Raw genomic sequence first — 22,132 nt, forward strand, 5'->3', positions numbered from 1 at the left:
ACAGAGAGAGGGACAGACAAGAAGGGAGATGAGAAGCATCAATTCTTCACTGCAGCATCTCAGTTGTTTATTGACTGCTTTCTCATGTGCCTTGACTGGGCGGCTAAAGCAGAGCGAGTGACCCCTTGCTCAAGCCAGCGACCTTGGGTTTAAGCCAGCAACCTTGGGCTTCAAGCCAGCAACCTTTGGACTCAAGCCAGCGACCATGAGGTCATATCTATGATCACACACTCAAGTCGGCGACCTTGCGCTCAAGCCAGATGAGCCCACACTCAAGCTGGTGACCTTGGGGTCTCGAACCTGGGTCCTCTGCATCCCAGTCCAACGCTCTATTCACTGCGCCACTGCCTGATAAGGCTCCTGGGTGAGGTTTAAGGACTCCTCACAGATGCTTCTACAAGCTCTGACTTGAGTTCGCTCAGCCTGTGCTTCCAACCCCTCCTGTCCAAACCTTCTCTAAGGAGCTTATGGGGTTGCTGGCTGCAGCTCTGGGAGGCAGAGGACAGAATGTGTCACAGTACCCCTTTATTCACAGGAAAAGGGCCAGGTACCTGGGTGACTGTTGACGAACAGTGACGCTGGGAGCAGGGTGGCACAGCCTGGAGTCTCTGCGATTCCCATGAGGCACAGCCTGGAAAAACTGTTAAGGACAATCAAGTACGAGCTCTCCGCTGGGAGGAGAATGGGCATTAGCACCCTTCAAAAAATTATAAAAATAACACCGTAAAGCCAGATTTAACACGTTTACATTTTCCATATTTAGTTAGATTTTTTTTTTTTAGGAAAAAAATGTCACAGACAGTTAAAATCCCTCTTTGACCCTCCCCAGCCCAATTCCCCCATTTCCCTCACCCAGGAGGAATCACTATTCTAAAACTGGTCTGAGTTCTAGGCTACGTTATATTTCCACAACATATTTGTCCATGAGCACTATGAAGAACTGTTAATTTTTTAAAAACATAAGTAAATGGAATCACACAGAGTATCTTCTACAAGATTTCAACCCCCATTGTGTTCTAGATTCATCTGTGTTGCAGTTTGTGGCCCCTTCATTTACACCATTCTTTGCATAAATACATCACAGTTGTATTGTGATGGGTTCGCAGATTTTTCTTCTTTTTGCTCTGCTGCTGCAGTGAGCACCTTCCTGTCTCCCACGCCCACGGGTGGGAGGCTTTTCTAAGGCATTGTTTCTTAAAGCCAGGTGTAATTTTACACTATTACATGCTATATACACACAACTATTTGAAATGAAATTTTGATATTTCCCCTCCCTTAGTAGAAACTCGGATATTTTCTAGTCTACTTCACTTTGAAGATGCTGCTCACAAACGGGTTTAGTGGCCCGCTGACAGGTCATGACGTGCAGCGGACACTGCTCCCATGCCTGTACCTCGAGAGGAACTATGGGGTGGTAGGTTCCTGCGTCTCCGACTTCAAGCGGCTGTATCGATTCACCAGCACCAGCACTGTTCCCCGTGCTCCACAGCTGCCAAATCTGGGCACGATCAGACTTTGGAAATTTGTGCTCATCTGAATGGGTATAAATGTCATCTCATCATTTAAATTTGCATTTCCCCAACCTCAACTGGGTGCACTGATTCACCTGAGTATGGTCATTTGGGTTTCCTTTTTGAATTGTCTCTTTATGTGCTCTGCTGTGTTTCCGATTGCACCGTCTTCTGACTGAGCTGGCTCCTCTCCCTTTCCCTTCACAGCCAAACTTCTCTCTAAAAGAACCGACTGCTTATCCCCACTCCTGGCCATTCCTCCACTCTGCAGCCCGCTGAAATCCAGGTACAACACCTTTCCAGTAAATGTCCTTCCTACGTCTGCCACGAGGCCCTGGTTTCTCCCAGTGAACACTCCCTAGTCCTGCCCTATCCGTGGCCATGCAGCACAAGTTCTAACCAGCCCTGGGTCTCCACAACACCACTCCCGAGGAGAGCCAGCCTGACTTGCTCCTACCACCAACGTTGCCGGGCCTACACGCCGAGCTGCTTAGACTTGTGCTGCTCCTCCAAGCCTGCTCACGACTCCCTCCCTCTCCACCGCCCGCTCAATCCTGAAGCACCCTTGTCTGAAGACTCACCCTTGCCAGCCTGTATAAGAAATAACTTGCCTGACCTGTGGTGGCGCAGTGGATGAAGCGTCGACCTGGAAATGCTGAGGTCGCCGGTTCGAAGCCCTGGGCTTGCCTGGTCGAGGCACATGTGGGAGTTGATGCTTCCAGCTCCTCCCCCCCCCCTTCTCTCTCTCTGTCTCTCCCTCTCCTCTCTAAAAATGAATATTAATAATAAAAATACTCCCTACTCCTGCAAAAAAAAAAAAAGAAAGAAAGAAATAACTCCATGACCACAGTCTTCCACGGGCATCCCACATCCCTGAGGAGTCAGTCTTGCAAGGCCCTACTTAACCAGACATTACGGCTACCAAACACTGCTGCCCAATGTGCCATGATCTCTCCTGAGTCATTCTTCATTTTATATTTTGAGACAGAAAAAGGGACAGATAGGGACAAACAGACAGGAAAAGAGAGAGATGAGAAGCATCAAGTCTTCGTTGTGGCACCTTAGTTGTTCATTGACTGCTTTCTCATATGTACCATGCTGGGGCGGGGGGGGGGGCTACAGCACAGTAAGTGACCCCTTGCTCAAGCCAGCGACCATGGGGTCATGTCTATGATCCCATGCTCAAGCCAGTGACCCCACACTCCAGCTGGTGAGCCCACGCTCAAGTTGGAAGAGCCCACGCCCAAGCTGGCGACCTTGAGGTTTTGAACCTGGGTCCTATGCGCCACTATCTGGTCAGGCCTGAGTCATTCTTCTAATGGAACTCCAGCTGCTCCTTCCCATGCGGAAATCACTTGCCTCCAGAAAGACTGCCCCAGTCCCTGCATCCCACTTGTATCCAGCTGCCCCACAGACATCACTGCACAGACTGATCACCTGTCGAGCTGCCCATCTCCACCACTCTGCAGATTGTATACACTCAATAGATGAAGGTGGAATGAACACACACACCCCTCATCAAAAAATGTAAGTATTTGCAAAGCAGTTAGGCAACATTCTTGACAGTCTGTGATGTGTGCGTGTCATGTTGCCTTGGCGTATAGCCCCAACTATGTGAAGTACCTCTAGTATAGACAGCAAGGATGTGGACAGGAAGTCCTTACACATATGTACTTTCTCTCTCTCTTTTTTTTTTTTTTTTGAGAGAGTCACAGAGAGGGACAGATAGGGATAGACAGATAGGAAGGGAGAGAGATGAGATGCATCAATTCTTCGTTGTGGCACCTTAGTTGTTCATTGATTGCTTTCTCATATGTGCCTTGCCAGGGGGTGGGGGGTTTACAGTAGAGCGAGTGACTCCTTGCTCAAGCCAGCGACCCTGCGCTCCAGCTGGTGAGCCCATGCTCAAGCTGGGTGAGCCTGCGCCCAAGCTGGCGACCTCAGGGTTTTGAACCTGGGCCCTCCATGTAGTCTGACGCTCTATCCACTGTGCCACTGCCTGGTCAGGGAGCACATGTGTACCATTACTGTGCCTAAAATCCAGGTTACAAACTTTGGGTACTTATCAGGCAGGTATTGTAGGTTAATCCTTTAACAGGCTAGCGGTTACCAAAGAGCCCAGTAACCGTAGAAAAGAATTCAGTCTAACCTTCCACCACTCTTTGGGGAAAAATGTAGAATGCAGATCTGAACAGGTACCATTTTGGTAAAGGGAGAAAGTTTGATATTCTTCAGCAGAAGCAGCAGGTGCACAGAAGCCTGAGGTTGACCTGAAATGGCCACCAGAGGGCAAGCCACTGGTCAAGCTACAACAGAGTGTCCTTTCATACTCTTCAGGCACCCTTACACCGACTTCTAGCCTCTCCTCAGTCCTCAGAAACATGAAAAACTGCCGTACTATTTTAAAATAAAAAATGAGAGCGAGGTTATTGTTTTCTCTCTTTTAAGGCTTGGTCTCCTCTGTCCTCTGGTAATAACACCACAGTATTAGGAGGTCCCACCACCCCAGAGAACCACCTCACTGAAAGAAAGCCACATAAAACTTTCAGTTTACTAAACATACAGTTCTGTTTGTCTTACATAAAATTTATCATCATTTTTTTTTATTTCATTTTATTGATTTGAGAGAGAGAGGAACGTAAAGATAGACAGAAACATTGATCTGTTCCTGTATGTGCCCTGATTGGGGATCAAACCCGCAACCCCTGCAAATCAAGACAATAATCCAACCAAGCTATCTAGCCAGGGCTATACTCAGATCTTTAATTCAGGCTTTAAGACCTCACCTTTGAAACACGGTGCTGTGGGGTAAGTTATAAAAACAGGTTCCTTCCCTAGATTTTACTGTTCCTTTCTGCCTTATTCCTCTGCTAAAGCACCAAGTCTCAAGTTCCAGAACAGTATCTGGCACAAAGTGACCTCAAGAGTCGCCCAGGACCTCAGCTACTTCCCTGAGCAACACGGAACCCGCTTTCTCCCCACGTGCACTGCTTTCTGAAAGGGTGAGAGGACATGCAGTACGGCCCAGGCCTCTGCCCACTGCGATGCCACTTCACAGACCCCACAGATGCCCGTCCACGTCAGGGCGTGACCTGCCCACCAAACCTCTTCATCTGCCAAAAGATACAGAATGTGAGAATCCAGGTGGTTCAGCGAGGCCCAGCACACAGAGTTCACCTGGTGAGGAAGCACACAGCAAGATGCAAGAATCGGTCTGGCTGCCAGCTCATGGAAGGAAGCAGACAAATGCTTTCTTATGGAGTAACTCGTGGGGGTGTAGACCTGTGACTTCTGCAAGTCTCGCTCCTTTAAAGGGGGCTGGAACAGCATTCTGAGAACAGGGAAGCTCCCTGCCCTGGCACACAGAGACTTGAAGAGGGACAGGGAGGACGCAGCCCCCAGCCCTTACCCTTCATTATCTGCATGGGCCTCACAGAGAGCCATCTGGCACACTCTCCAGGGCACGATGACTTCTCTTCAATCGCAGGAAACAAACCAAGCTCTGAAGGCATGCTGTATTTCACTTCACCCAGAAACCATTTTCAACCTGTATCTGCTGGTGGCTCACATCCCAACAGAACAGAGTCGCCGCTGCTTACAGATGCAGCTCTCACCCCACTGCAATGTAAAGGCTGCTCTTCAGACAGCAAGCTGCTCATACTGATGGAAACACAGACTGCTGAGTGACTGACACCTCGTCCTGACGCACCGGGAGAAGCGCCCACCCAGGTGCTGCAGCCCACTTCCCAGGAACTCTGTGCCGCGGTGTGGGCCCCTTCCAATCAACCCCATCCTGTGGAAGGGAAGGGCCTTACCACCAGTGGAAGAAGACTTCCAGTCTTCCCACACCTAAATTCATTTCTCTTCCGAGACAAGAAACCCCTGAGGCCCTCTGCTTCCTCCCTGGGCTCTCAGGACCTAAAACTCCGATTCTCCCTTGGGAAAACGTAACCGAGCGCTGCCTTCCTCACAGTTCTCTCCTCTCCCCTGAATCTGGCTCCCCCCGTGGTGCCCCAGGGTCCAAAGGCAGAGCAGGCCGCACGGCTGGAGGGCAGGGCAGAGTACCTTCCGGTTGGTGAAGTAGAGGTTTTCGTGCATCTGCACCCTGAACGTGGGGGTCTTCAGTCCTTGCAGGCTGATGATGCCGTACTTGGAGCCTCCAACTTTGACATCATTCACTGTGAAGAGCCGCTCACTGTTGGTGTCCGCCTGGAAGGGGTGAAGGGGTGGCAGCTGACCTCCCAGGCCTGAGACCACCTGCCTGTCTCTCACAGCCCCTGTGCTCTGTGTTTTCACCGTGTGAGAGCTCCCGTCCATGACCTAATTTTGCCCCTACTTGGCACAGCCACTGCTGGGCAAAGCTAACAGGCGTCTGTCTCACAATTCAGGAGCAGGGAGGAGGGTGCCATTGAGGCAGTGTAGCAGGAAATCTGAGGACTGCACAGTAACCCCACTCAGACTGTGAAGGAACTCAGATGAGACACGTGGTGACAGAGCACGTGGCCATCATGAAAGTCACACAGGAACATGGATGCTAGTTAAAACTGTCAAGGGTAAAAGAAGAATACAAAATTATACTCCCATTACACAGCACTATGATTAGCACCAAGTAAAACAAAAAGACATTGCACTGAAAAGAAATTACAATAGAACAGACTGCATTGGGATATGGGTTAAGATTTTTTTCATTTAATAATGTAGTGCGCCTGACCAGGCGGTGGCACAGTGGATAGAGTGTCGGACTGGGATGCCGAGAACCCAGGTTCTAGACCCCAAGGTCGCCAGCTTGAGCATGGGCTCATCTGGTATGAGCAAAAGCTCACCAGCTTGGACCCAAGGTCGCTGGCTCGAGCAAGGGGTTACTCGGTCTGCAAAAGGCCCACGGTCAAGGCACATATGAGAAAGCAATCAATGAACAACTAAGGTGTTGCAACGAAAAACTGATGATTGATGCTTCTCATCTCTCTCTGTTCCTGTCTGTCTGTCCCTATCTATCCCTCTCTGATTTTCTCTGTCTCTGTAAAAAAATAAAATAAATTAAAAATGTAGTTAATTATTTCAGAGCAAAAGATATATGTATTTCTGTGTTTTGTATGTTATTTAGCTGGTGAAATTGCACTCACTTTGCAGTTTACCAGGAAGAAAAGTTAGGTTCCTGAGGATCATTACCAGTGATAGAGTCAGATCTGAAACACTGGTCCCTGGGTAGCAAATTGTCCTTCCCTCTCCTGTGATCACACCAGCCGGCCAGTCATGGGCCAGTCATCGTAACTCTGGGGGGTGGGGAAGCACTTCCGAGGGCCAGCTCACAGCTTGTATGGGGAAGTGTGAGATGGGGGGGCGCCTCCCCCCCTCCCCCGGGCTATACTAAGCAGGATGTGCACAGTGAACTCCACCACAGCTTACTGAAACACCCCAGAGAAAGGGCTCCTGAAGGGAACCCACTGTAAGGAAGTATTCAGGTCAAACTGCATCTCCAAACACATAAGGAAGGTAGTCACAGGCGAGAGCGTGTCCTGGCCCCGAACACCGCTTATGAGGAAAGGCTCTGCTATCCAGGCCTCCTGCAGCAAGATGTCAAGGGTCAGTTCTGTAGCTTCCGGCCCCGCCCCGCCAGCAGATCATCAGGCCGAGGCGTTCGCTCTGGGTCTCTCTTGCTCTCCTTGCCTCTCCCTGGCCTCCAGGAAGGACAGGCTTGCTGGGCAGGCTGTGCTCTACTGTGGCCTCAAATCCTGTAGAGCTGAGCAGTTAGGCTCCTTCCATTTGCAGTGGACCCTCTGCCAACATTTCCCTGGCCCCTGCACTCAAGAACTTGGCACTGGCTTCCAGCCTGGGTCTAACCAAAAACAGAGAAGGCTTTCTGCTCCCTGCAAATGGCATGACGAAGCGGGATGTGCAGGCCCAGGGTCACAGGCCTACAGGCCCCTGCTATGCACGTCAGGATCAGCAAGCAAGGGAGTAACATGCTATTGCTACTGAGGACCCTGGAGCATTGGGGGTGGCCACCAAATCCTGCCCAGTATAGGAATGATTAGAAGCTCCCGGTCCACTGTGTACCCTCGATGTATATACAACACACCCAAGAAAAATTACTCTGGGATGGTTCTTAGTCAATATGAGGGGCCCTGGCTCTTGTGTCAAACGAGAGAGCTGTGGTAAGGGCGACAGTGGTCACTATGGCCTGGCCTGCCAGCTTGGAACTAGCCAATGGGTAGCCAGTAGGCACCTGCTAAACTATAAAACCTGGCCCTGGCCGGTTGGCTCAGTAGTAGGGCGTCAGCCCAGTATGTGGATGTCCTGGGTTCAATTCCTGGTCAGGGAACACAAGAGAAGTGCTCATCTGCTTCTCTACCCTCCCCCTCTCGCTTCTCTCTCTCTCTTATCCTCCCCTCCTGCGGCCATGGCTCAATTAAGAATGAGTTGGCCCCAGGTGCTGAGGATGGCTCCTTAGCCTCCGCCTCATGTGCTAAAAGAATGGCTCCCGTTGCAACAGAGCAAGGGTCCCAGATGGGCAGAGTATCGCCCCCTAGAGGGCTTGCCGGGTAGGTCCCGGTTGGGGCGCATGGGAGCCTCTCTCTGTCTACCCTCTTCTCACTAAAATAATAATATAATTTAAAACAAAAAAACCCCGATAAAACCTAGTGGACACCTTCTTTCATGCAACTGGCACCTACACGGGCAGGCCTGAGGGAAGCCAATGCTAGCCATAAAGTGTGGCGACGGCAACAGCACCCCAGCCCCACATACAGCTCACTCCCACTCACCAGAATGAGGTTAAATCGGTCGCTTGCCAGAGCAGACGGATCCGAGCTGTGAATCTGAACCTTCTTCCTCTGCATGCAGCTCACTCGCAGCTCATGGGCTAAACTGCGGAGGGAAAGAGAGGGGCACAGAGCACAGGGCACCGTACCTAGGTAACCACAAGGGAGAGTCGGGTTCTGCACTGCTTCACACCCTGAAGACCATCTCCCCTAGTTGGTCCTCTACATATTATTTCACAACGATGAAAATGAGCAAGATCCCAAATAAATTCAATTTTAGAACTCTTAGGAATACTCACGCAAAGAAATGGGCAGCCCATTTGTAGGGTCAAAGCAAGTCAGAATTCAGTGGAATCTGTTTCTGGATCATTTAGAACAACTCTCTTTCTCTTGAGAGCAAAGAGAAGGTGCCGAGGAAGGAGCCGTGCCCAAGGACACACAGCTACCGAGGACGGCACAGGCCTGTGCCGTCCCGACTGCCCCCGCGCCTCTCGCCGTGCCCAGGGACGCACAGCCACCGAGGACGGCCAGGGCCTGCGCCGTCCCGACTGCCCCTGCGCCTCTCGCCGTGCGGCCCGGGCCTGCGCCGTCCCGACTGCCCCCGCGCCTCTCGCCGTGTCCAGGGACGCACAGCTACCGAGGACGGCCCGGGCCTGCGCCGTCCCGACTGCCCCCGCGCCTCTCGCCGTGCGGCCCGGGCCCGCGCCGTCCCGACTGCCCCCGCGCCTCTCGCCGTGCCCAAGGACACACGGCTATGGAGGACGGCCCGGGCCTGCGCCGTCCCGACTGCCCCCGCGCCTCTTGCCGTGCCCAGGGACACACAGCCACCGAGGACGGCCCGGGGCTTCGCCGTGCCCAGGGACGCACAGCCACCGAGGACGGCCCGGGCCTGCGCCGTCCCGACTGCTCCCGCGCCTCTCGCCGTGCCCAGGGACGCACGGCTACCGAGGACGGCCCGGGGCCGCGCCGTCCCGACTGCCCCCGCGCCTCTCGCCGTGCCCAGGGACGCACGGCTACCGAGGACGGCCCGGGGCCGCGCCGTCCCGACTGCCCCCGCGCCTCTCGCCGTGCCCAGGGACGCACGGCTACCGAGGACGGCCCGGGCCCGCGCCGTCCCGACTGCCCCCGCGCCTCTCGCCGTGCCCAGGGACGCACGGCTACCGAGGACGGCCCGGGCCCGCGCCGTCCCGACTGCCCCCGCGCCTCTCGCCGTGCCCAGGGACGCACGGCTACCGAGGACGGCCCGGGCCCGCGCCGTCCCGACTGCCCCTGCGCCTCTCGCCGTGCCCAGGGACGCACAGCCACCGCCACCGAGGACGGCCCGGGCCCGCGCCGTCCCGACTGCCCCTGTGCCTCTCCACACCGTGCACCCTCCCCCCAAAGACAAAGCATGTTCTAGGGTGAAAAACAGATCTTTTTAATTCGACCTTGGGGAATTAAATTTAATTCAACTCTTTTAGGGAAATAAAGAGGAGGCATATTCCCACCTGCCCTGGCTCATACCTATGCGTGGCTGGCCTACACGGAAGGTGGCCCTGCTTCGAGAGGAGAGAGCTGTGTCCTCCATAAGCCACCAAACTCACGCTGTCTCCTCACCTGCCCATACACAGCGGGCGGCAGGACACAGGGGACTGGAGCTCAGGCGCCAGGAGTGAGACAGACCCGTCCTTTCTAGCTTTACCTTGAGAAAGGCCACTCCAGGCTGAGCCTCTTCTAGAAACTGGGGGAAATACCAACCTATCTCACAGGCCTGCAGTTAGAATTAGATCAGAAATGACAAATATTTAGAAGAAGTTTAAGACACATCCATCCATTTAATGTTCCTTTTCTGGTAACAACTTACTAGGTGAGGAGATGAGAGGCAAAAATCTCATAGGAATGAAGTTATAAGACCTACCACTCAACTAAACATAATTTATGAGTAAGAGAGAAAACATCCTGAGAAACTCCTGCCCAATTTCTCTGCCTGAATCCCTTCCCCTCTGTCCCTGGCCACCCACAGGGTCTCCCCCTTGCTCTGGAAGGACAGTGACTTGCTCAGGGCTGGCTCCAGCAGCAGAAGCAGGCTGTGAGCTGGAGCCCCTCAATTATAAAGACTCCGCACAGAGCAGCTGTCTGGTCTCCTGACTGGATTCTTGGACAATGGAAATAGAAAACAGAAAAACAATGCTCATGAAGAATAGACAACAACGAGGCAGTGACTTACCGGCAGTAACTGGAGACATTGAGGAAACCCAGCTTGCTTTTTTGTAGCAAGGAAGATGCATTAGATCCCATCCTGGTTATTTTCTAAATTAAAAAAAAAAAAGATAGGTTCACTGAAGTTTTATGTTATGAAATATCAGAAATTATTTTTAGTTCCATAGGATGCAATAAAGAAAGAGGTACTAAGTTGGCCGAAACGGTATCCCTATACATCCGACGGTCTCCTTGGCTGGTATCCTCTCCTTGGCATGAGGAACAGTGCACCACAAGGAAGAATGTGTGAGCTGGAAGGTCTGCGCCACGCCTCTGTCCAAGCCCCCCAATCAAGTCACAGGGGGGGGGGGCAGCCACCACGCAAGTGCATGCGGGAATGGCCCGGACACTCACGTCTGCCTTGTATTTTCTATTCGCCCTGTGGTGACCCTGGGCCTGATTTTCTACCCTGTTGCCCCCATAACTGTCAAAATGTCCTGGCAACTACTCCCCAGAAGGGAGACAAGAAACCCTATATCCAAACCACCTACCCTGGTTTTCTATTTAAAAGTTTCTGGAACTGCATTATCATGCTGCTTTCCAGGAGTCCCCCAGGGAAAGACAAAATGCTAGAATTCCTTAGGAGACTTCGCACACAGGGAAAGTGCAGTGGGGGAGAGTGCTTGCTTGTTCCCATCATCTCCATCAGGCTCCTCTCAGGGAAGACTCGGCACCGCGCTGCCCAAAGCACCCGAAGCTGAGAGTTACAGGCGCTTCCGGCAGTGGACAGAGGCTGGCAGGCGTGCGGGGACGGGGTGGCCCAGGAGCGCGGAGCCCACCTTTTTCTGCTTGTCGTCCTCCTCTAGCAGCTGCAGCCTCCTGTGCTCCATCTCCTTCTGCTGGATGCTCTCCTTCGTGAGGGGGTTGCAGTTGTTATGTCCAGGGAGCAAGCGGAAGTAACGATTCTTTTCAGGGTCGAAGTAATACCCTGGTAGCTCTTCCGTCAAAAGAAATAAAATCCAACTTAAAACACTGTGACCTCAACACCTGGAAAGGAACCCAGTGGCCTGTCCACCACCCCTCACAGTCACCTGTTTTTTTCTAAGGGGCAGGAGGTGGGTTAACACTGTCCGCACCATCCTGGGCCCAGTTCAGTCCTGGGAGGAGCTGTCTGCCTCAGTATCACAGTTCTCAACGTACCCAGCTCCTCCCTTCAGTGTTTCAGTTTGCTCCCAGAATCCCCTCTAAGCCTGGAATGAGCTGGCGACACACGTGGAGAACACCCCCACGCAAGAGCAGACAGACCAGACAGAACCAGGTGACGAGGCAGGACTAGGCTTCCGTTTCCCTGTGGGCAGGACCCGAGGAGTCCTACCCAGCTGGCTGCCTTACCTGGCACAGAGCTCCCAGCTGTGCTGGACGAGGTCGATGGGACCTGCTCATCGTCGCGGTCGGCATCCTGTGCGCTTTGCTCTGCCCCTGTGTTACACCTGCCGACACACAGTCAAGGTAACTTGCAGTGAAGGGCTTGAGATCCAGGCATTCTCTGGCCATGGCGTCCTGGCAGGGAGCAGGGCAGTTCCACGGCCTTCGCCCCGACCCTCTGCTGATCACCCGGGCAGCGCTAACCCTGCTTTTCCTTAGAAGTAGTTCGCCTACTGCAAACACACTAAGGTCAGGGCAAGGTTTTGTTTCTCCTCTTTAAGAGGATGCATATCCCCCCCCCACCCCTTTCTCTCTCTGTATCTCTAAAAACCCTGGCTGAACACCTCGGTTGGTTGGAATTTCATCCCATCATGAAGGCTGCCGGTTCAGTCCCGGGTCAGGGCACATACAAGAGCAGCTTGATGTTCCTCTCTCTCTCTCTCTCTCTCTCAAAAAAAGGAGGATGCACGTTACAGTAATTTCCTTTTCTTATCTCCTTACTTGAGCATTTCGTGAGGTCTCCTGGAATTTTCCAGATGAAAAGGAGAACAGAAATCTTTGCCAATAAGAATTCTACCAGCTGGGTTCATTGGTCAGCAGTTACGAGGCCAGGTGAATTTCCTTCTTTACTGGATTCGGCAGTACAAAGAGTCTAAACTGTACTTGGCTATCCGACCACACAGATGCAGAAATGGGGGTTCAGGGCATAGAGGTGATTTCCTCAGTGATACTGGGACACAGTCATGGTTTAAACACTCGTTTTGCAAAGCTCACAGGTGGCTCCTATGGCAATTATAGGCTGAAGGATATAATGATACAGCAAAAGACCTAATTTTAGAATCCAGACAAAATCCTCTCTGAAATCAAGAACTTCCCTCTTCCCCTCATTACCAAAAGGAGTACAAATTGCAAAACTCTGCTGAAGGAAATTAAAACTTTCTTTTTGTCTGTAAATACTAACTATGCATGGTATCAGGGGAAATTTATTCTCCCTTTTTATGGCCCAGAGCTTCCTGAGGCAGCTCATCTGGGATCAGCAGCAGGAAGAAGGAAGGATTCAGTGTCACGACAAATGTCTACGTTTCTGGTCCAAAGGACTGCTAGTCCAAGAACTGCTGTTCCATTCTTTCCAAACGGAGCCCAGAAGGTGGCCGTGCAGTGTGTTTCCACACAGCTCCGCCAAAGCTGAGCTGAGACTCTTCCTGCACATTTCACATTTTACTACATGGTGTGCTCTTGTGAGAAGGCCCGGGGCCCAGAAAGTATCCATGGTTCTCCTTTGAAAACATACAAACACTGGGCACTGTCCTGATCGTTCTACAATATGGGTCAAGTCTGGAACTTTGGCTACGAGTAATATTTTATTCTGCACATAATGAGACCTACCATGTATACAGGGCCTACTCAGAACCAGGTAGCCCATTAGGGGCTTTATATACATTATTGAGAACTTCACAAGAGTACAGTACAAGAAAAGTAATTCAGAGTGATTAAGTAATAGGAAAAAGCAGAGTGTCAAACTGACACCTTAATTCCAAAGCCCTTGTTCCTTCCACCACAATTTGATGCTATTTGTTAGTTTGGGTTAATCTATTCCAGAGAAGCATCTTGGCATTTGACATCTTCTGACCCTATAACTAGAAATCTGTCCATTTTCGCCTGAGCTGTGGTGGCGCAGTGGATAAAGCGTCAACCTGGACTGCTGAGGTCACTGGTTCGAAATCCTGGGCTTGCCTGGTCAAGGCAACATACAAGAAGTAACTACTGTGAGTTGATGCTTCCCGTTCCCCTCCCCTTCTCGCTCTTTCTCCCTCTCTCAAAGCCATAAATAAAATTTAAAAAGAAAAAAAAGAGCTCTGGCCGGTTGGCTCAGTGGTAGAACGTATACCTGGCGTGCAGGAGTCCTGGGTTCGATTCTCGGCCAGGGCACACAGGAGAGGCGCCCATCTGCTTCTCCACCCCTCCCCCTCTCCTTCCTCTCTGTCTCTCTCTTCCCCTCCCACAGCCAAGGCTCCACTGGAGCAAAGATGGCCCGCGTGCTGGGGGTGGCTCTATGGCCTCTGTCTCAGGCGCTAGAATGGCTCTGATTGCGGCAGAGCGACGCCCCCTGGTGGGCGTGCCAGGTGGATCCCAGTCAGGCGCATGCGGGAGTCTATCTGACTGCCTCCCCGTTTCCAACTTCAGAAAAAATACCAAAAATAAAGAAAGAAAGAAAAAGAAAAAAAGAAGAAATCTGTGCATTTTAAAAGGAGGTCTGGAGCCTGACCAGGCGGTGGCGTAGTGGATAGAGCATCGGACTGGGATGCGGAGGACCCAGGTTCGAGACCCCGAGGTCCCCAGCTTGAGTGTGGACTCGTCTGGTCTGAGCAAGGCTCACCAGCTTGGGCCCAAGCTCACTGGCTCAAGCAAGGGGTTACTCGGTCTGCTGAAGGCCCATGGTCAAGGCACATATGAGAAAGCAATCAATGAACTAAGGTGTCGCAACGAAAAACTAATAATTGATGCTTCTCATCTCTCTCCATTCCTGTCTGTCCCTATCTATCCCTCTCTCTGACTCTGTAAAAAAAAAAAAAAAAACAGGCCCTGGCCGGTTGGCTTGGTGGTAAAGTGTCGGCCTGGCGTGCAGAAGTCCTGGGTTCGATTCCCGGCCAGGGCACACAGGAGAAGCGCCCATCTGCTTCTCCGCCCCTCCCCCTCTCCTTCCTCCTCTGTGTCTCTCTTCCCCTCCCGCAGCCAAGGCTCCATTGGAGCGGGGATGGCCCGGGCGCTGGGGATGGCTCCTTGGCCTCTGCCCCAGGCGCTGGAGTGGCTCTGGTCGCAAGGGAGTGATGCCCTGGAGGGGCAGGGCGTCGCCCCCTGGTGGGCAGAGCGTGGCCCCCTGGTGGGCGTGCCAGGTGGATCCCGGTTGGGCGCATGTGGTAGTCTGTCTGTCTTGAGTCTGTCTGACGGTCTCCCCCCCTCCCCCGTTTCCGGCTTCAGAAGGGTACCAAAAAAACAAAACAAAAACAAAGACAAAAACAAAAACAACAACAATAAGAGGTCTGGAGTATGGAAGTTTTGGAATTGACATGTAGGTCTCCTTTGGTGAGGAGGGGGCCGTGCAGACTTCTTATGGCCGGAGTCCCGTGGGTAGACCAGCACTGTGGGGAGGCCTCCTCTCCTGGCATGAGGTGATGGGGGGCTGGGGGAACCTTGTCCTCAGTCTACATTATTTGTATTTCCTACATGCAGAAAAATAAGTAGAGTGTGGAAAATGTTTATAGGAGGGTTTCCACTAAGATTGTCTAGGCTTTATTTTTTAAGCTGAGTAGTAGGTACGTGGCATTCACTGTATATTCTTTATACCATTTTGTGTTTTTAAATGCTGTATTATCTATTTTGCTTCTCTCAGGGCTTAGACTGAATTAATGAAATTACATTTCCAGAAAGCTATTTTCATTGGATGGAAAGAAAAAGACAAGAAGAGAGAGAGGGAGCCTAACCAGAAGGTGGTGCAGTGGATAGAGTGTTGGACTGGGATGCAGAGAACCCAGGTTCAAAACCCCAAGGTCACCAGCTTGAGTGGTCTCATCTGGCTTGAGCGCGGGCTCACCAGCTTGAGTGCGGGGTCGCTGCTTGAGCATTGGATCACAGATATGACCCAAAGGTCACTGGCTTGAAGCCCAAGGTCGCTGGCTTGAGTCCAAGATCACTGATCACTGGCTTGAGAAAGGGTCATTCGCTCTGCTGTAGCCCCCTGGTCAAGGCACATATGAGAAAGCAATCAATGAACAACTAAGGAGACTAAGGAGCTGCAACGAAGAACTGATGCTTCTCATCTCTCTCCCTTCCTGACTGTCCCTATCTGTCCCTCTCTGACTCTGTCTCCAAAAAAAAAGAAAAAGAGAGAAGGAGTCTATAAAATGGAGAAACAACTTTCCTCGTTGTATCAGATGGTCTCCTAAGCCTATGGCAAAGGCTCTGACCAGATGTCATGGTCACACTGAAGAGAAAGAGTGTGGCCATCTCTCCTCACTAATCAAAGTGTGTCGGGCAAGCTGACCTGCCAGAGCAATATCCTCGGGGAGATCCTTGTTGGGCCCCACCTCAGACCCTGCATTTTGACAGGACCCCAGAGGTGCATGTGCTAGACAATACTAGAGCGGTGGTGGGCACAGCACTTGCCTCTCGTTAGAACCGTGTTGTCTGAACCCGGGGTTCTGCCATTGGCTCCTTCTTCCATGTCTTCTACTTTTCCAGCTGCTTTTATGCATTTCTGCTCCTATGTGAGAAAAGAAAATGACATACAGATGTGTGTGCATGCACTTTGCTCTCCTGTTCGCTTCTTGAGAGTTCCTTCAGGCTCAGAACTGGGCCCAACCGAGCTGTCATCAGAGCTGCCATACGAAACCTCGTCTGTAAAGGGCTGCCCTCCAGGTGGAGACTCTGATAAAATCCAGTGTGTCCAAAGCCACTTCTCTGGCTGCAGCAGACACCTCACCTCACAGTCAACATCTGGCCTGCAACCTGCTACCGTCCATTCCCTGGGTCACTGTGTGAGGAGTTTACACTTTTACAATTACTTTAAGACAACATTTGGAGCCTGACATGAGACTTCTCTTAGGTTATTCTTTCTTTTCCCTACCAGATAACACCAAAATACCAAATTTTTCTTTAAATCTACACACATCCTATTTGCAGAGAATAGTTAATAGTGAACACTTTCTTCTAGTGTTAGTGTATATATATATATTTTTTAGATTTTATTGATCCATTTTACAGAGGAGAGAGAGAAATAGAGAGAGAAGGGGGGGGCAGGAAGCATCAACTCCCATATCTGTCCTGACAAAGCAAGCCCAGGGTTTCAAACTGGCAACCTCAGCGTTCCAAGTTGACGCTTTACCCACTGTGCCACCACAGGTCAAGCTTTATGATTTCTCAATATGCTTTCTTTTTTTTTTTTCTTTTTTTTTTTCTTTATTTCTCTGAAGCTGGAAACAGGGAGAGACAGTCAGACAGACTCCCGCATGCGCCCCACCGGGATCCACCCGGCACGCCCACCATGGGGCGACACTCTGCCCACCAGGGGGCGATGTTCTGCCCCTCCGGGGTGTCGCTCTGTCGCAACCAGAGCCACTCTAGCGCCTGGGGCAGAGGCCACAGAGCCATCCCCAGCGCCCGGGCCATCTTTGCTCCAATGGAGCCTTGGCTGCGGGAGGGGAAGAGAGAGACAGAGAGGAAGGAGAGGGGGAGGGGTGGAGAAGCAGATGGGCGCTTGCTCCTGTGTGCCCTGGCCGGAAATCGAACCCGGGACTTATGCACGCCAGGCCGACGCTCTGCCACTGAGCCAACCGGCCAGGGCCAAAATGTTATACTTTTTTCATTAACTATGTGGTAGCTTGGTAAAATTTCCAGCTGGAAATTTTTATAGAATTTTAAATGAATTATGATACTCCATATGTATTTATGTTTTCTTAGGCAACAGAAATGAAGAGATTCAAAGGGAGGGAGCTCATACAAAAAGATGACATATTACTAGGTGGAAGGTTTAAATACCCAGGGGTGTAATATTTTTTAAACCTTAATTTTTCAGGTAGCATAAATGTCCTTTAATTTTTTTTCTTCTCTATTCAGTAGCATTTCATTTCGAGGTTTAACTAGCAAGCCAGTATAGAGTTCTACAATATAGTAATCCTGGATTCTGAGTCATTTTAAGATCAAAAGGGGCCTGACCAGGAGATGGCACAGTGGATAGAGCGTCGAACTGGGATGTGGAGGACCCAGGTTCGAAACCCCAAGGTTGCCAGCTTGACTCTCAATCTGTCTCTGGAAAAAAAAAAAGATCAAAAGGGAAATGAGAAATGTACTTAAGAAAATTAATTTAATTCTTAAACATCTAACTCTTCACCTTCTGTTTGTTGAGCCTTTCTTAGTTGACAGGTGTCCTGCTCCATATACACTCTTAGCTGACAACAATCTCTGAAAAGGCAACTTTGAATTTGCTCTTACAATATCTAAATAAGATGGATAATCCGGTAGATACCTAGAGCTTCTGAAAACCACTAAATCTTTCTTGTCAGTCTTCTGTATATTTTGGTAGACGGTAAAGTATACTTTCCTATAAAAAAAGCCATTTAAAGCTTTGCTGTAAATAGTATTTCAGTAGTGATAAATTCTGAAAATATAGTCTTTATATCCTTATTTTCAGGCTTTCAAAACTGCCAATAGTTTCCTCCAGATGAGAGTTGTCAGGGTAGCATCCACAGTGGCTCTCTGTAATTGAGTCTGGCCAGTGAAATAACATGTCCATCAGTTTTCTATTTCAGGAAACTGTTTAGCTTCTCCATTCCTTATTGTTAATGTTGCTTTGAGGTCATCCCACTTCACTTTTACAATGGTTCCAATGAGCTTTCAAAGGTTCAACTCCTTTTGGCCGCAAATCGTTCAACCTCCACTTGTCGATAATCCTGAAATTCGGCAAATGGCCTGAGCAGTTTTTCAGGACCTGCTTCCAATCCGGGGTTTTTTAGAGACCTACTTGTGGATCTCATTCCCCAGGAGACTGGCTTTGCCTCCCAGTCTGGTAGTTTATAAACAGGAGTGGCTCTGCACTCCAAAACGCTTTTGTTTTGAGAATCTCCGTTTCCGGGATAAACTGGCCCTTTCCCCTGCCCAAATACACTAGTCGGCTTGGCTGAAAAATTCCTAAGGTGTAGGCCCAGAAAAGTCCTGGCGGGTGGAGGGGAGGGGACTCAAGGCTGAGGGTGGGGTGAGAAATGCTGGGCCACGTGGGGTCTCAGTCAGCCATGTTTCTGGCTTCTAGCTTAGAGAGGTAGGTCCAGAACTCGCCAAAGGCTGAATGAAATTCAAAGTGAGAGGCTCTACTTGCCACACCCAAGCTCGCAGGTGAGGCAGCCCCGGAAGGGCTGCAACATCCAGCCTGGCACAGGGCTGGGGCCTGGAGTCCAACAATACCAGTCAAGGTGCCTGGGATGCACAGGGGCCATGGGATTTTTCTCTGGGGTGATAAGATGCTCGGACTATGAGATATCACACGATGGCTGCAAAATCTTTCAAATATACTACAAAATCTACTGAACTGAGGTGAATTCTATCTCGCCTGACCAAGCGGTGGCGCAGTGGATAGAGCATCGGACTGGGATGCCGAGAACCTAGGTTCTAGACCCCGAGGTCGCCAGCTTGAGTGCGGGCTCATCTGGTTTGAGCAACCAGCTTGGACCCAAGGTCGCTGGCTCAAGCAAGGGGTTACTTGGTCTGCTGAAAGCCCGCGGTCAAGGCACATATGAGAAAGCAATCAATGAACAACTAAGGTGTTGCAATCTGCAACGAAAAACTAATGATTGATGCTTCTCATCTCTCCATTCCTGTCTGTCTGTCCCTGTCTATCACTCTCTCTGACTCTGTAAAAAAAAAAAAAAAAGGTGAATTCTATCTCAAAAGCAAAAAAATTTACTACAGCAGTAATATAATATTTAGCATCCTAAATATCCCGCAAAAGTAGAATTAAGATTATAGATGCCACTGGACTGTAATGTGGGAAATACTGATGCCACCAGTTTGTGAAGCCAAAGAGAAATGGCTTCTACTAAGAGTTTGCCGTGCCCACCCTGAATGTTTTTTTTTTAACTCTAAAACTGAGGGCCTGACCTGTGGTGGCGCAGTGGATAAAGCATCGACCTGGAACGCTGAAACCCTGCACTTGTCTGGTCAAGGCACATATGGGAGTTGATGCTTCCTGCTCCTCCTTTCTTTCTCTCTCTCTTCTCTAAAATGAATAAATAAATAAAAATCTTAAAAAAAAAAAAAAAAAAAAAAACCTCTACAAATGAGGAGACAGGTTTAGAGGGCTAAATTTTGTGCCCCAATGGCTGGCACCTGGGCATGTTGACCCACGGGGCACCCCCCAACCACAATTTTCAGTTATTTAAAACTAAATTTGGGGCTTTGAGATTTTGTTTGCTTTCTCCAGGAAGTTGTCATATAAGTTTTCTTTCCTTCTTGCTGTCTGATTCACAAGACAATGTCTGTAGAACACTCCACTCCCATCAAAAGGGAAGGAGGTATCATGGTTTCTGAGGTCATGGGGAGACAGGAGGCTTCCTGGACACGCAAATGGCTTTCCCACTAACACAGCTCGCTGTGGAGGTTAGCCCAGAAAGTTTGGGTTCAACCCCGGGCTCTATTACTTACTACTTCGTGAGTTACTTTAGGCAAGTGACAATCTCACTGGGCCTCTTACTGTGTCTGACAAAGGTACTTATCTACTAACTACCTCACAGGGCCAGTGAGCAGAAAATTTAGCAAACGATTGTAAAGCAGTGAGCACAGTGCCGAGCACTCTGTAAGCGCTCACCCTGCGTTAGCTGTAACCCTGTGTGCTGACCTGTCAGAAAGAGCCAACCACAACCTGAACTTTGTGGGAAACCGCCGACAAGGGCCCGCAGTCCAGTCACTGGCAGTTGCTGGGGGGACGTTCAGCATCTGGGTTTAGAAAAACGCTCCTTCGGGTCAGACACTGCGCAGCGACACTCGAAGTCTCCCTCCCACCCCGTGCTTGCAACTGCAGAACCGACCGTACAGAATAAACCTGCTCCTAGTGGCCACGAATCCCACACATCTGGAGATCGCTGCCCAGCCTCCTACCCACGCCCCGATCAGGCTCGCATACCACGTGCTCGCCTCCTACTCGCCCCTTTCCCCCACGCCCCTGTCCCACCCTGAGCTCTGTCCCGGGAGCACCAGCAGCCCCTGAACGAACGCTAAAGGTCAACCCCCCCGGCAAAGACTTACTGGATTAGAGGGTTCTTTCTGGCTATCCCTTGCGCCCAGGACCGGCAAAAGTAGAGGAGAAGCTTGGAAGGACCCAGAAAGACCAAGGTATTGCGTCCGCCAGTTAGCTGCGTTCTTTTTTGTGTTTTCGCAGCGGATAGGGCCACGGCGGCCGCCCCTTCCTCCTCATTGGACGCGGCTTCACAGTGTGGACGCCAATAAAGTGAACTCGACTGAGAGGGCGGGGATTGAGGGTTCGGCTCCGCCCAAGCCTGGCAAAGAAGCCGCGTATCCGCAGGCGTGTTTAGGCCGGCACATTTGGGGGCGGGTCGGGTCCTGGGGCGGGTCCTGGGCGGGTCTGGAGTCTGCGCTGAAACCAAGAAGCTCCCACGCTGCATTCTTTCTCAGTGGATTGGTCTAAGCTGTACCTCGAAGCTACTATTTTCAAAGCTCGAAGTTACTATTTTCAAAACTGGGACATGAGGAGGAGGAAAGATTGAGTAGAAATAAGGGCAAAGGAGGCCCTGAGAGGAAAGAAAGAAAAAGGAATGGGCGAACAGGTGGCCTTTTCTTCGGCAGTGATCTCAGGAAGCTGAGGCTGCTAACCTTATGTTGCGGGACTCCAGGTGCAGAGGAGCTTGCCCAGAACCGCAGTCACTAGGCCTCGCTTCTAGGTCTAGACCTAGGTTGAGTCTCTTCCCTTTCTGTACCTTGATTTCTTATGTTAAAACAAGAAAGTTGACCTAACATTCTGATGTTCTTTCTTTCTTTTGTGTGTGTGTGTCAGAGAGAGAGAAAGATAGGGACAGACAGACAGGAAGGGAGAGAGATGAGAAACATCAATTCATCATTGGGGCACCTTAGTTGTTCATTGATTGCTTTCTCATATGTTCCTTGAGGGTGGGTGGCTACAGCTGAGTGAATGACCCCCTTGCTCAAGCCAGGACCTTGGGCTCAAGCCAGCAACCATGGGGTCAGGTCTATGATCCCACACTAAAGCTGGTGACCCTGAGTTCAAGCCGGTGAGCCCGTGCTCAAGCTGGATGAACTTGTCCTCAAGCTGGTGGCCTCCGGGTTTTGAACTTGGGTCCTCTGCATCACAGTCCTATGCTCTATCCACTGTGCTACTGCCTGGTAAGGCCTGGTGTTCTTTCCAGCGCAAAGTTTGTTCATACAACCAATATTTTCACAATATTCTCTGTGGTCTACTTGCCCCAGGTACCTGCTGACAGCCATCAGGTCTTCTAAAAGGAAAACGGAAACCTTTGATGGGCACTTGAGCAGAAGTGACAGTTTTATGAAGAGAGCTGGGTTCAAATAGTCCAGGGTTGGTTTTTGCCACAAATAGGCCTGGTGCACCATATGCCCTGTTAACCCAGGCCCCTGTGAGTGGCTGAACCCAATGGAAATTAGGTTGTGGTGTTTATAGATTGTACTTGTTTGTGAAATCGTTTTAATCAACAACAAAGAAGGTAGGCTATCTGCTCT

The 22,132-nt window shown here is 50.7% G+C and overlaps 1 protein-coding gene and 1 pseudogene across 2 annotated transcripts in view; both read right to left on the reverse strand.

Moving 5' to 3' along the window:
- The window catches only part of DCAF4 (DDB1 and CUL4 associated factor 4), a 29,936-nt gene extending 9,150 nt beyond the window's left edge, over nt 1-20,786 (reverse strand). For both annotated transcript variants that reach the window (XM_066276478.1, XM_066276477.1), the window contains exons 1-9: nt 20,666-20,786; nt 16,040-16,136; nt 11,843-11,940; nt 11,290-11,447; nt 10,479-10,561; nt 8,276-8,378; nt 5,577-5,720; nt 4,639-4,688; nt 552-631 (exon numbers count right to left, since the gene is read on the reverse strand). In XM_066276478.1, the coding sequence (XP_066132575.1) occupies nt 552-631; nt 4,639-4,688; nt 5,577-5,720; nt 8,276-8,378; nt 10,479-10,561; nt 11,290-11,447; nt 11,843-11,940; nt 16,040-16,128 (805 nt within the window). In that variant the 5' untranslated portion in view covers nt 16,129-16,136; nt 20,666-20,786. The remainder of the gene's footprint in view (nt 1-551; nt 632-4,638; nt 4,689-5,576; nt 5,721-8,275; nt 8,379-10,478; nt 10,562-11,289; nt 11,448-11,842; nt 11,941-16,039; nt 16,137-20,665) is intronic.
- LOC136335395 (CBY1-interacting BAR domain-containing protein 1 pseudogene) lies at nt 17,759-18,405 on the reverse strand (annotated as a pseudogene).
- Nucleotides 20,787-22,132: the final 1,346 nt, after the last annotated feature.

Source organism: Saccopteryx bilineata, chromosome 4 (genome assembly GCF_036850765.1).
Source record: "Saccopteryx bilineata isolate mSacBil1 chromosome 4, mSacBil1_pri_phased_curated, whole genome shotgun sequence".
NCBI classification, from domain to species: Eukaryota; Metazoa; Chordata; class Mammalia; order Chiroptera; family Emballonuridae; genus Saccopteryx; species Saccopteryx bilineata.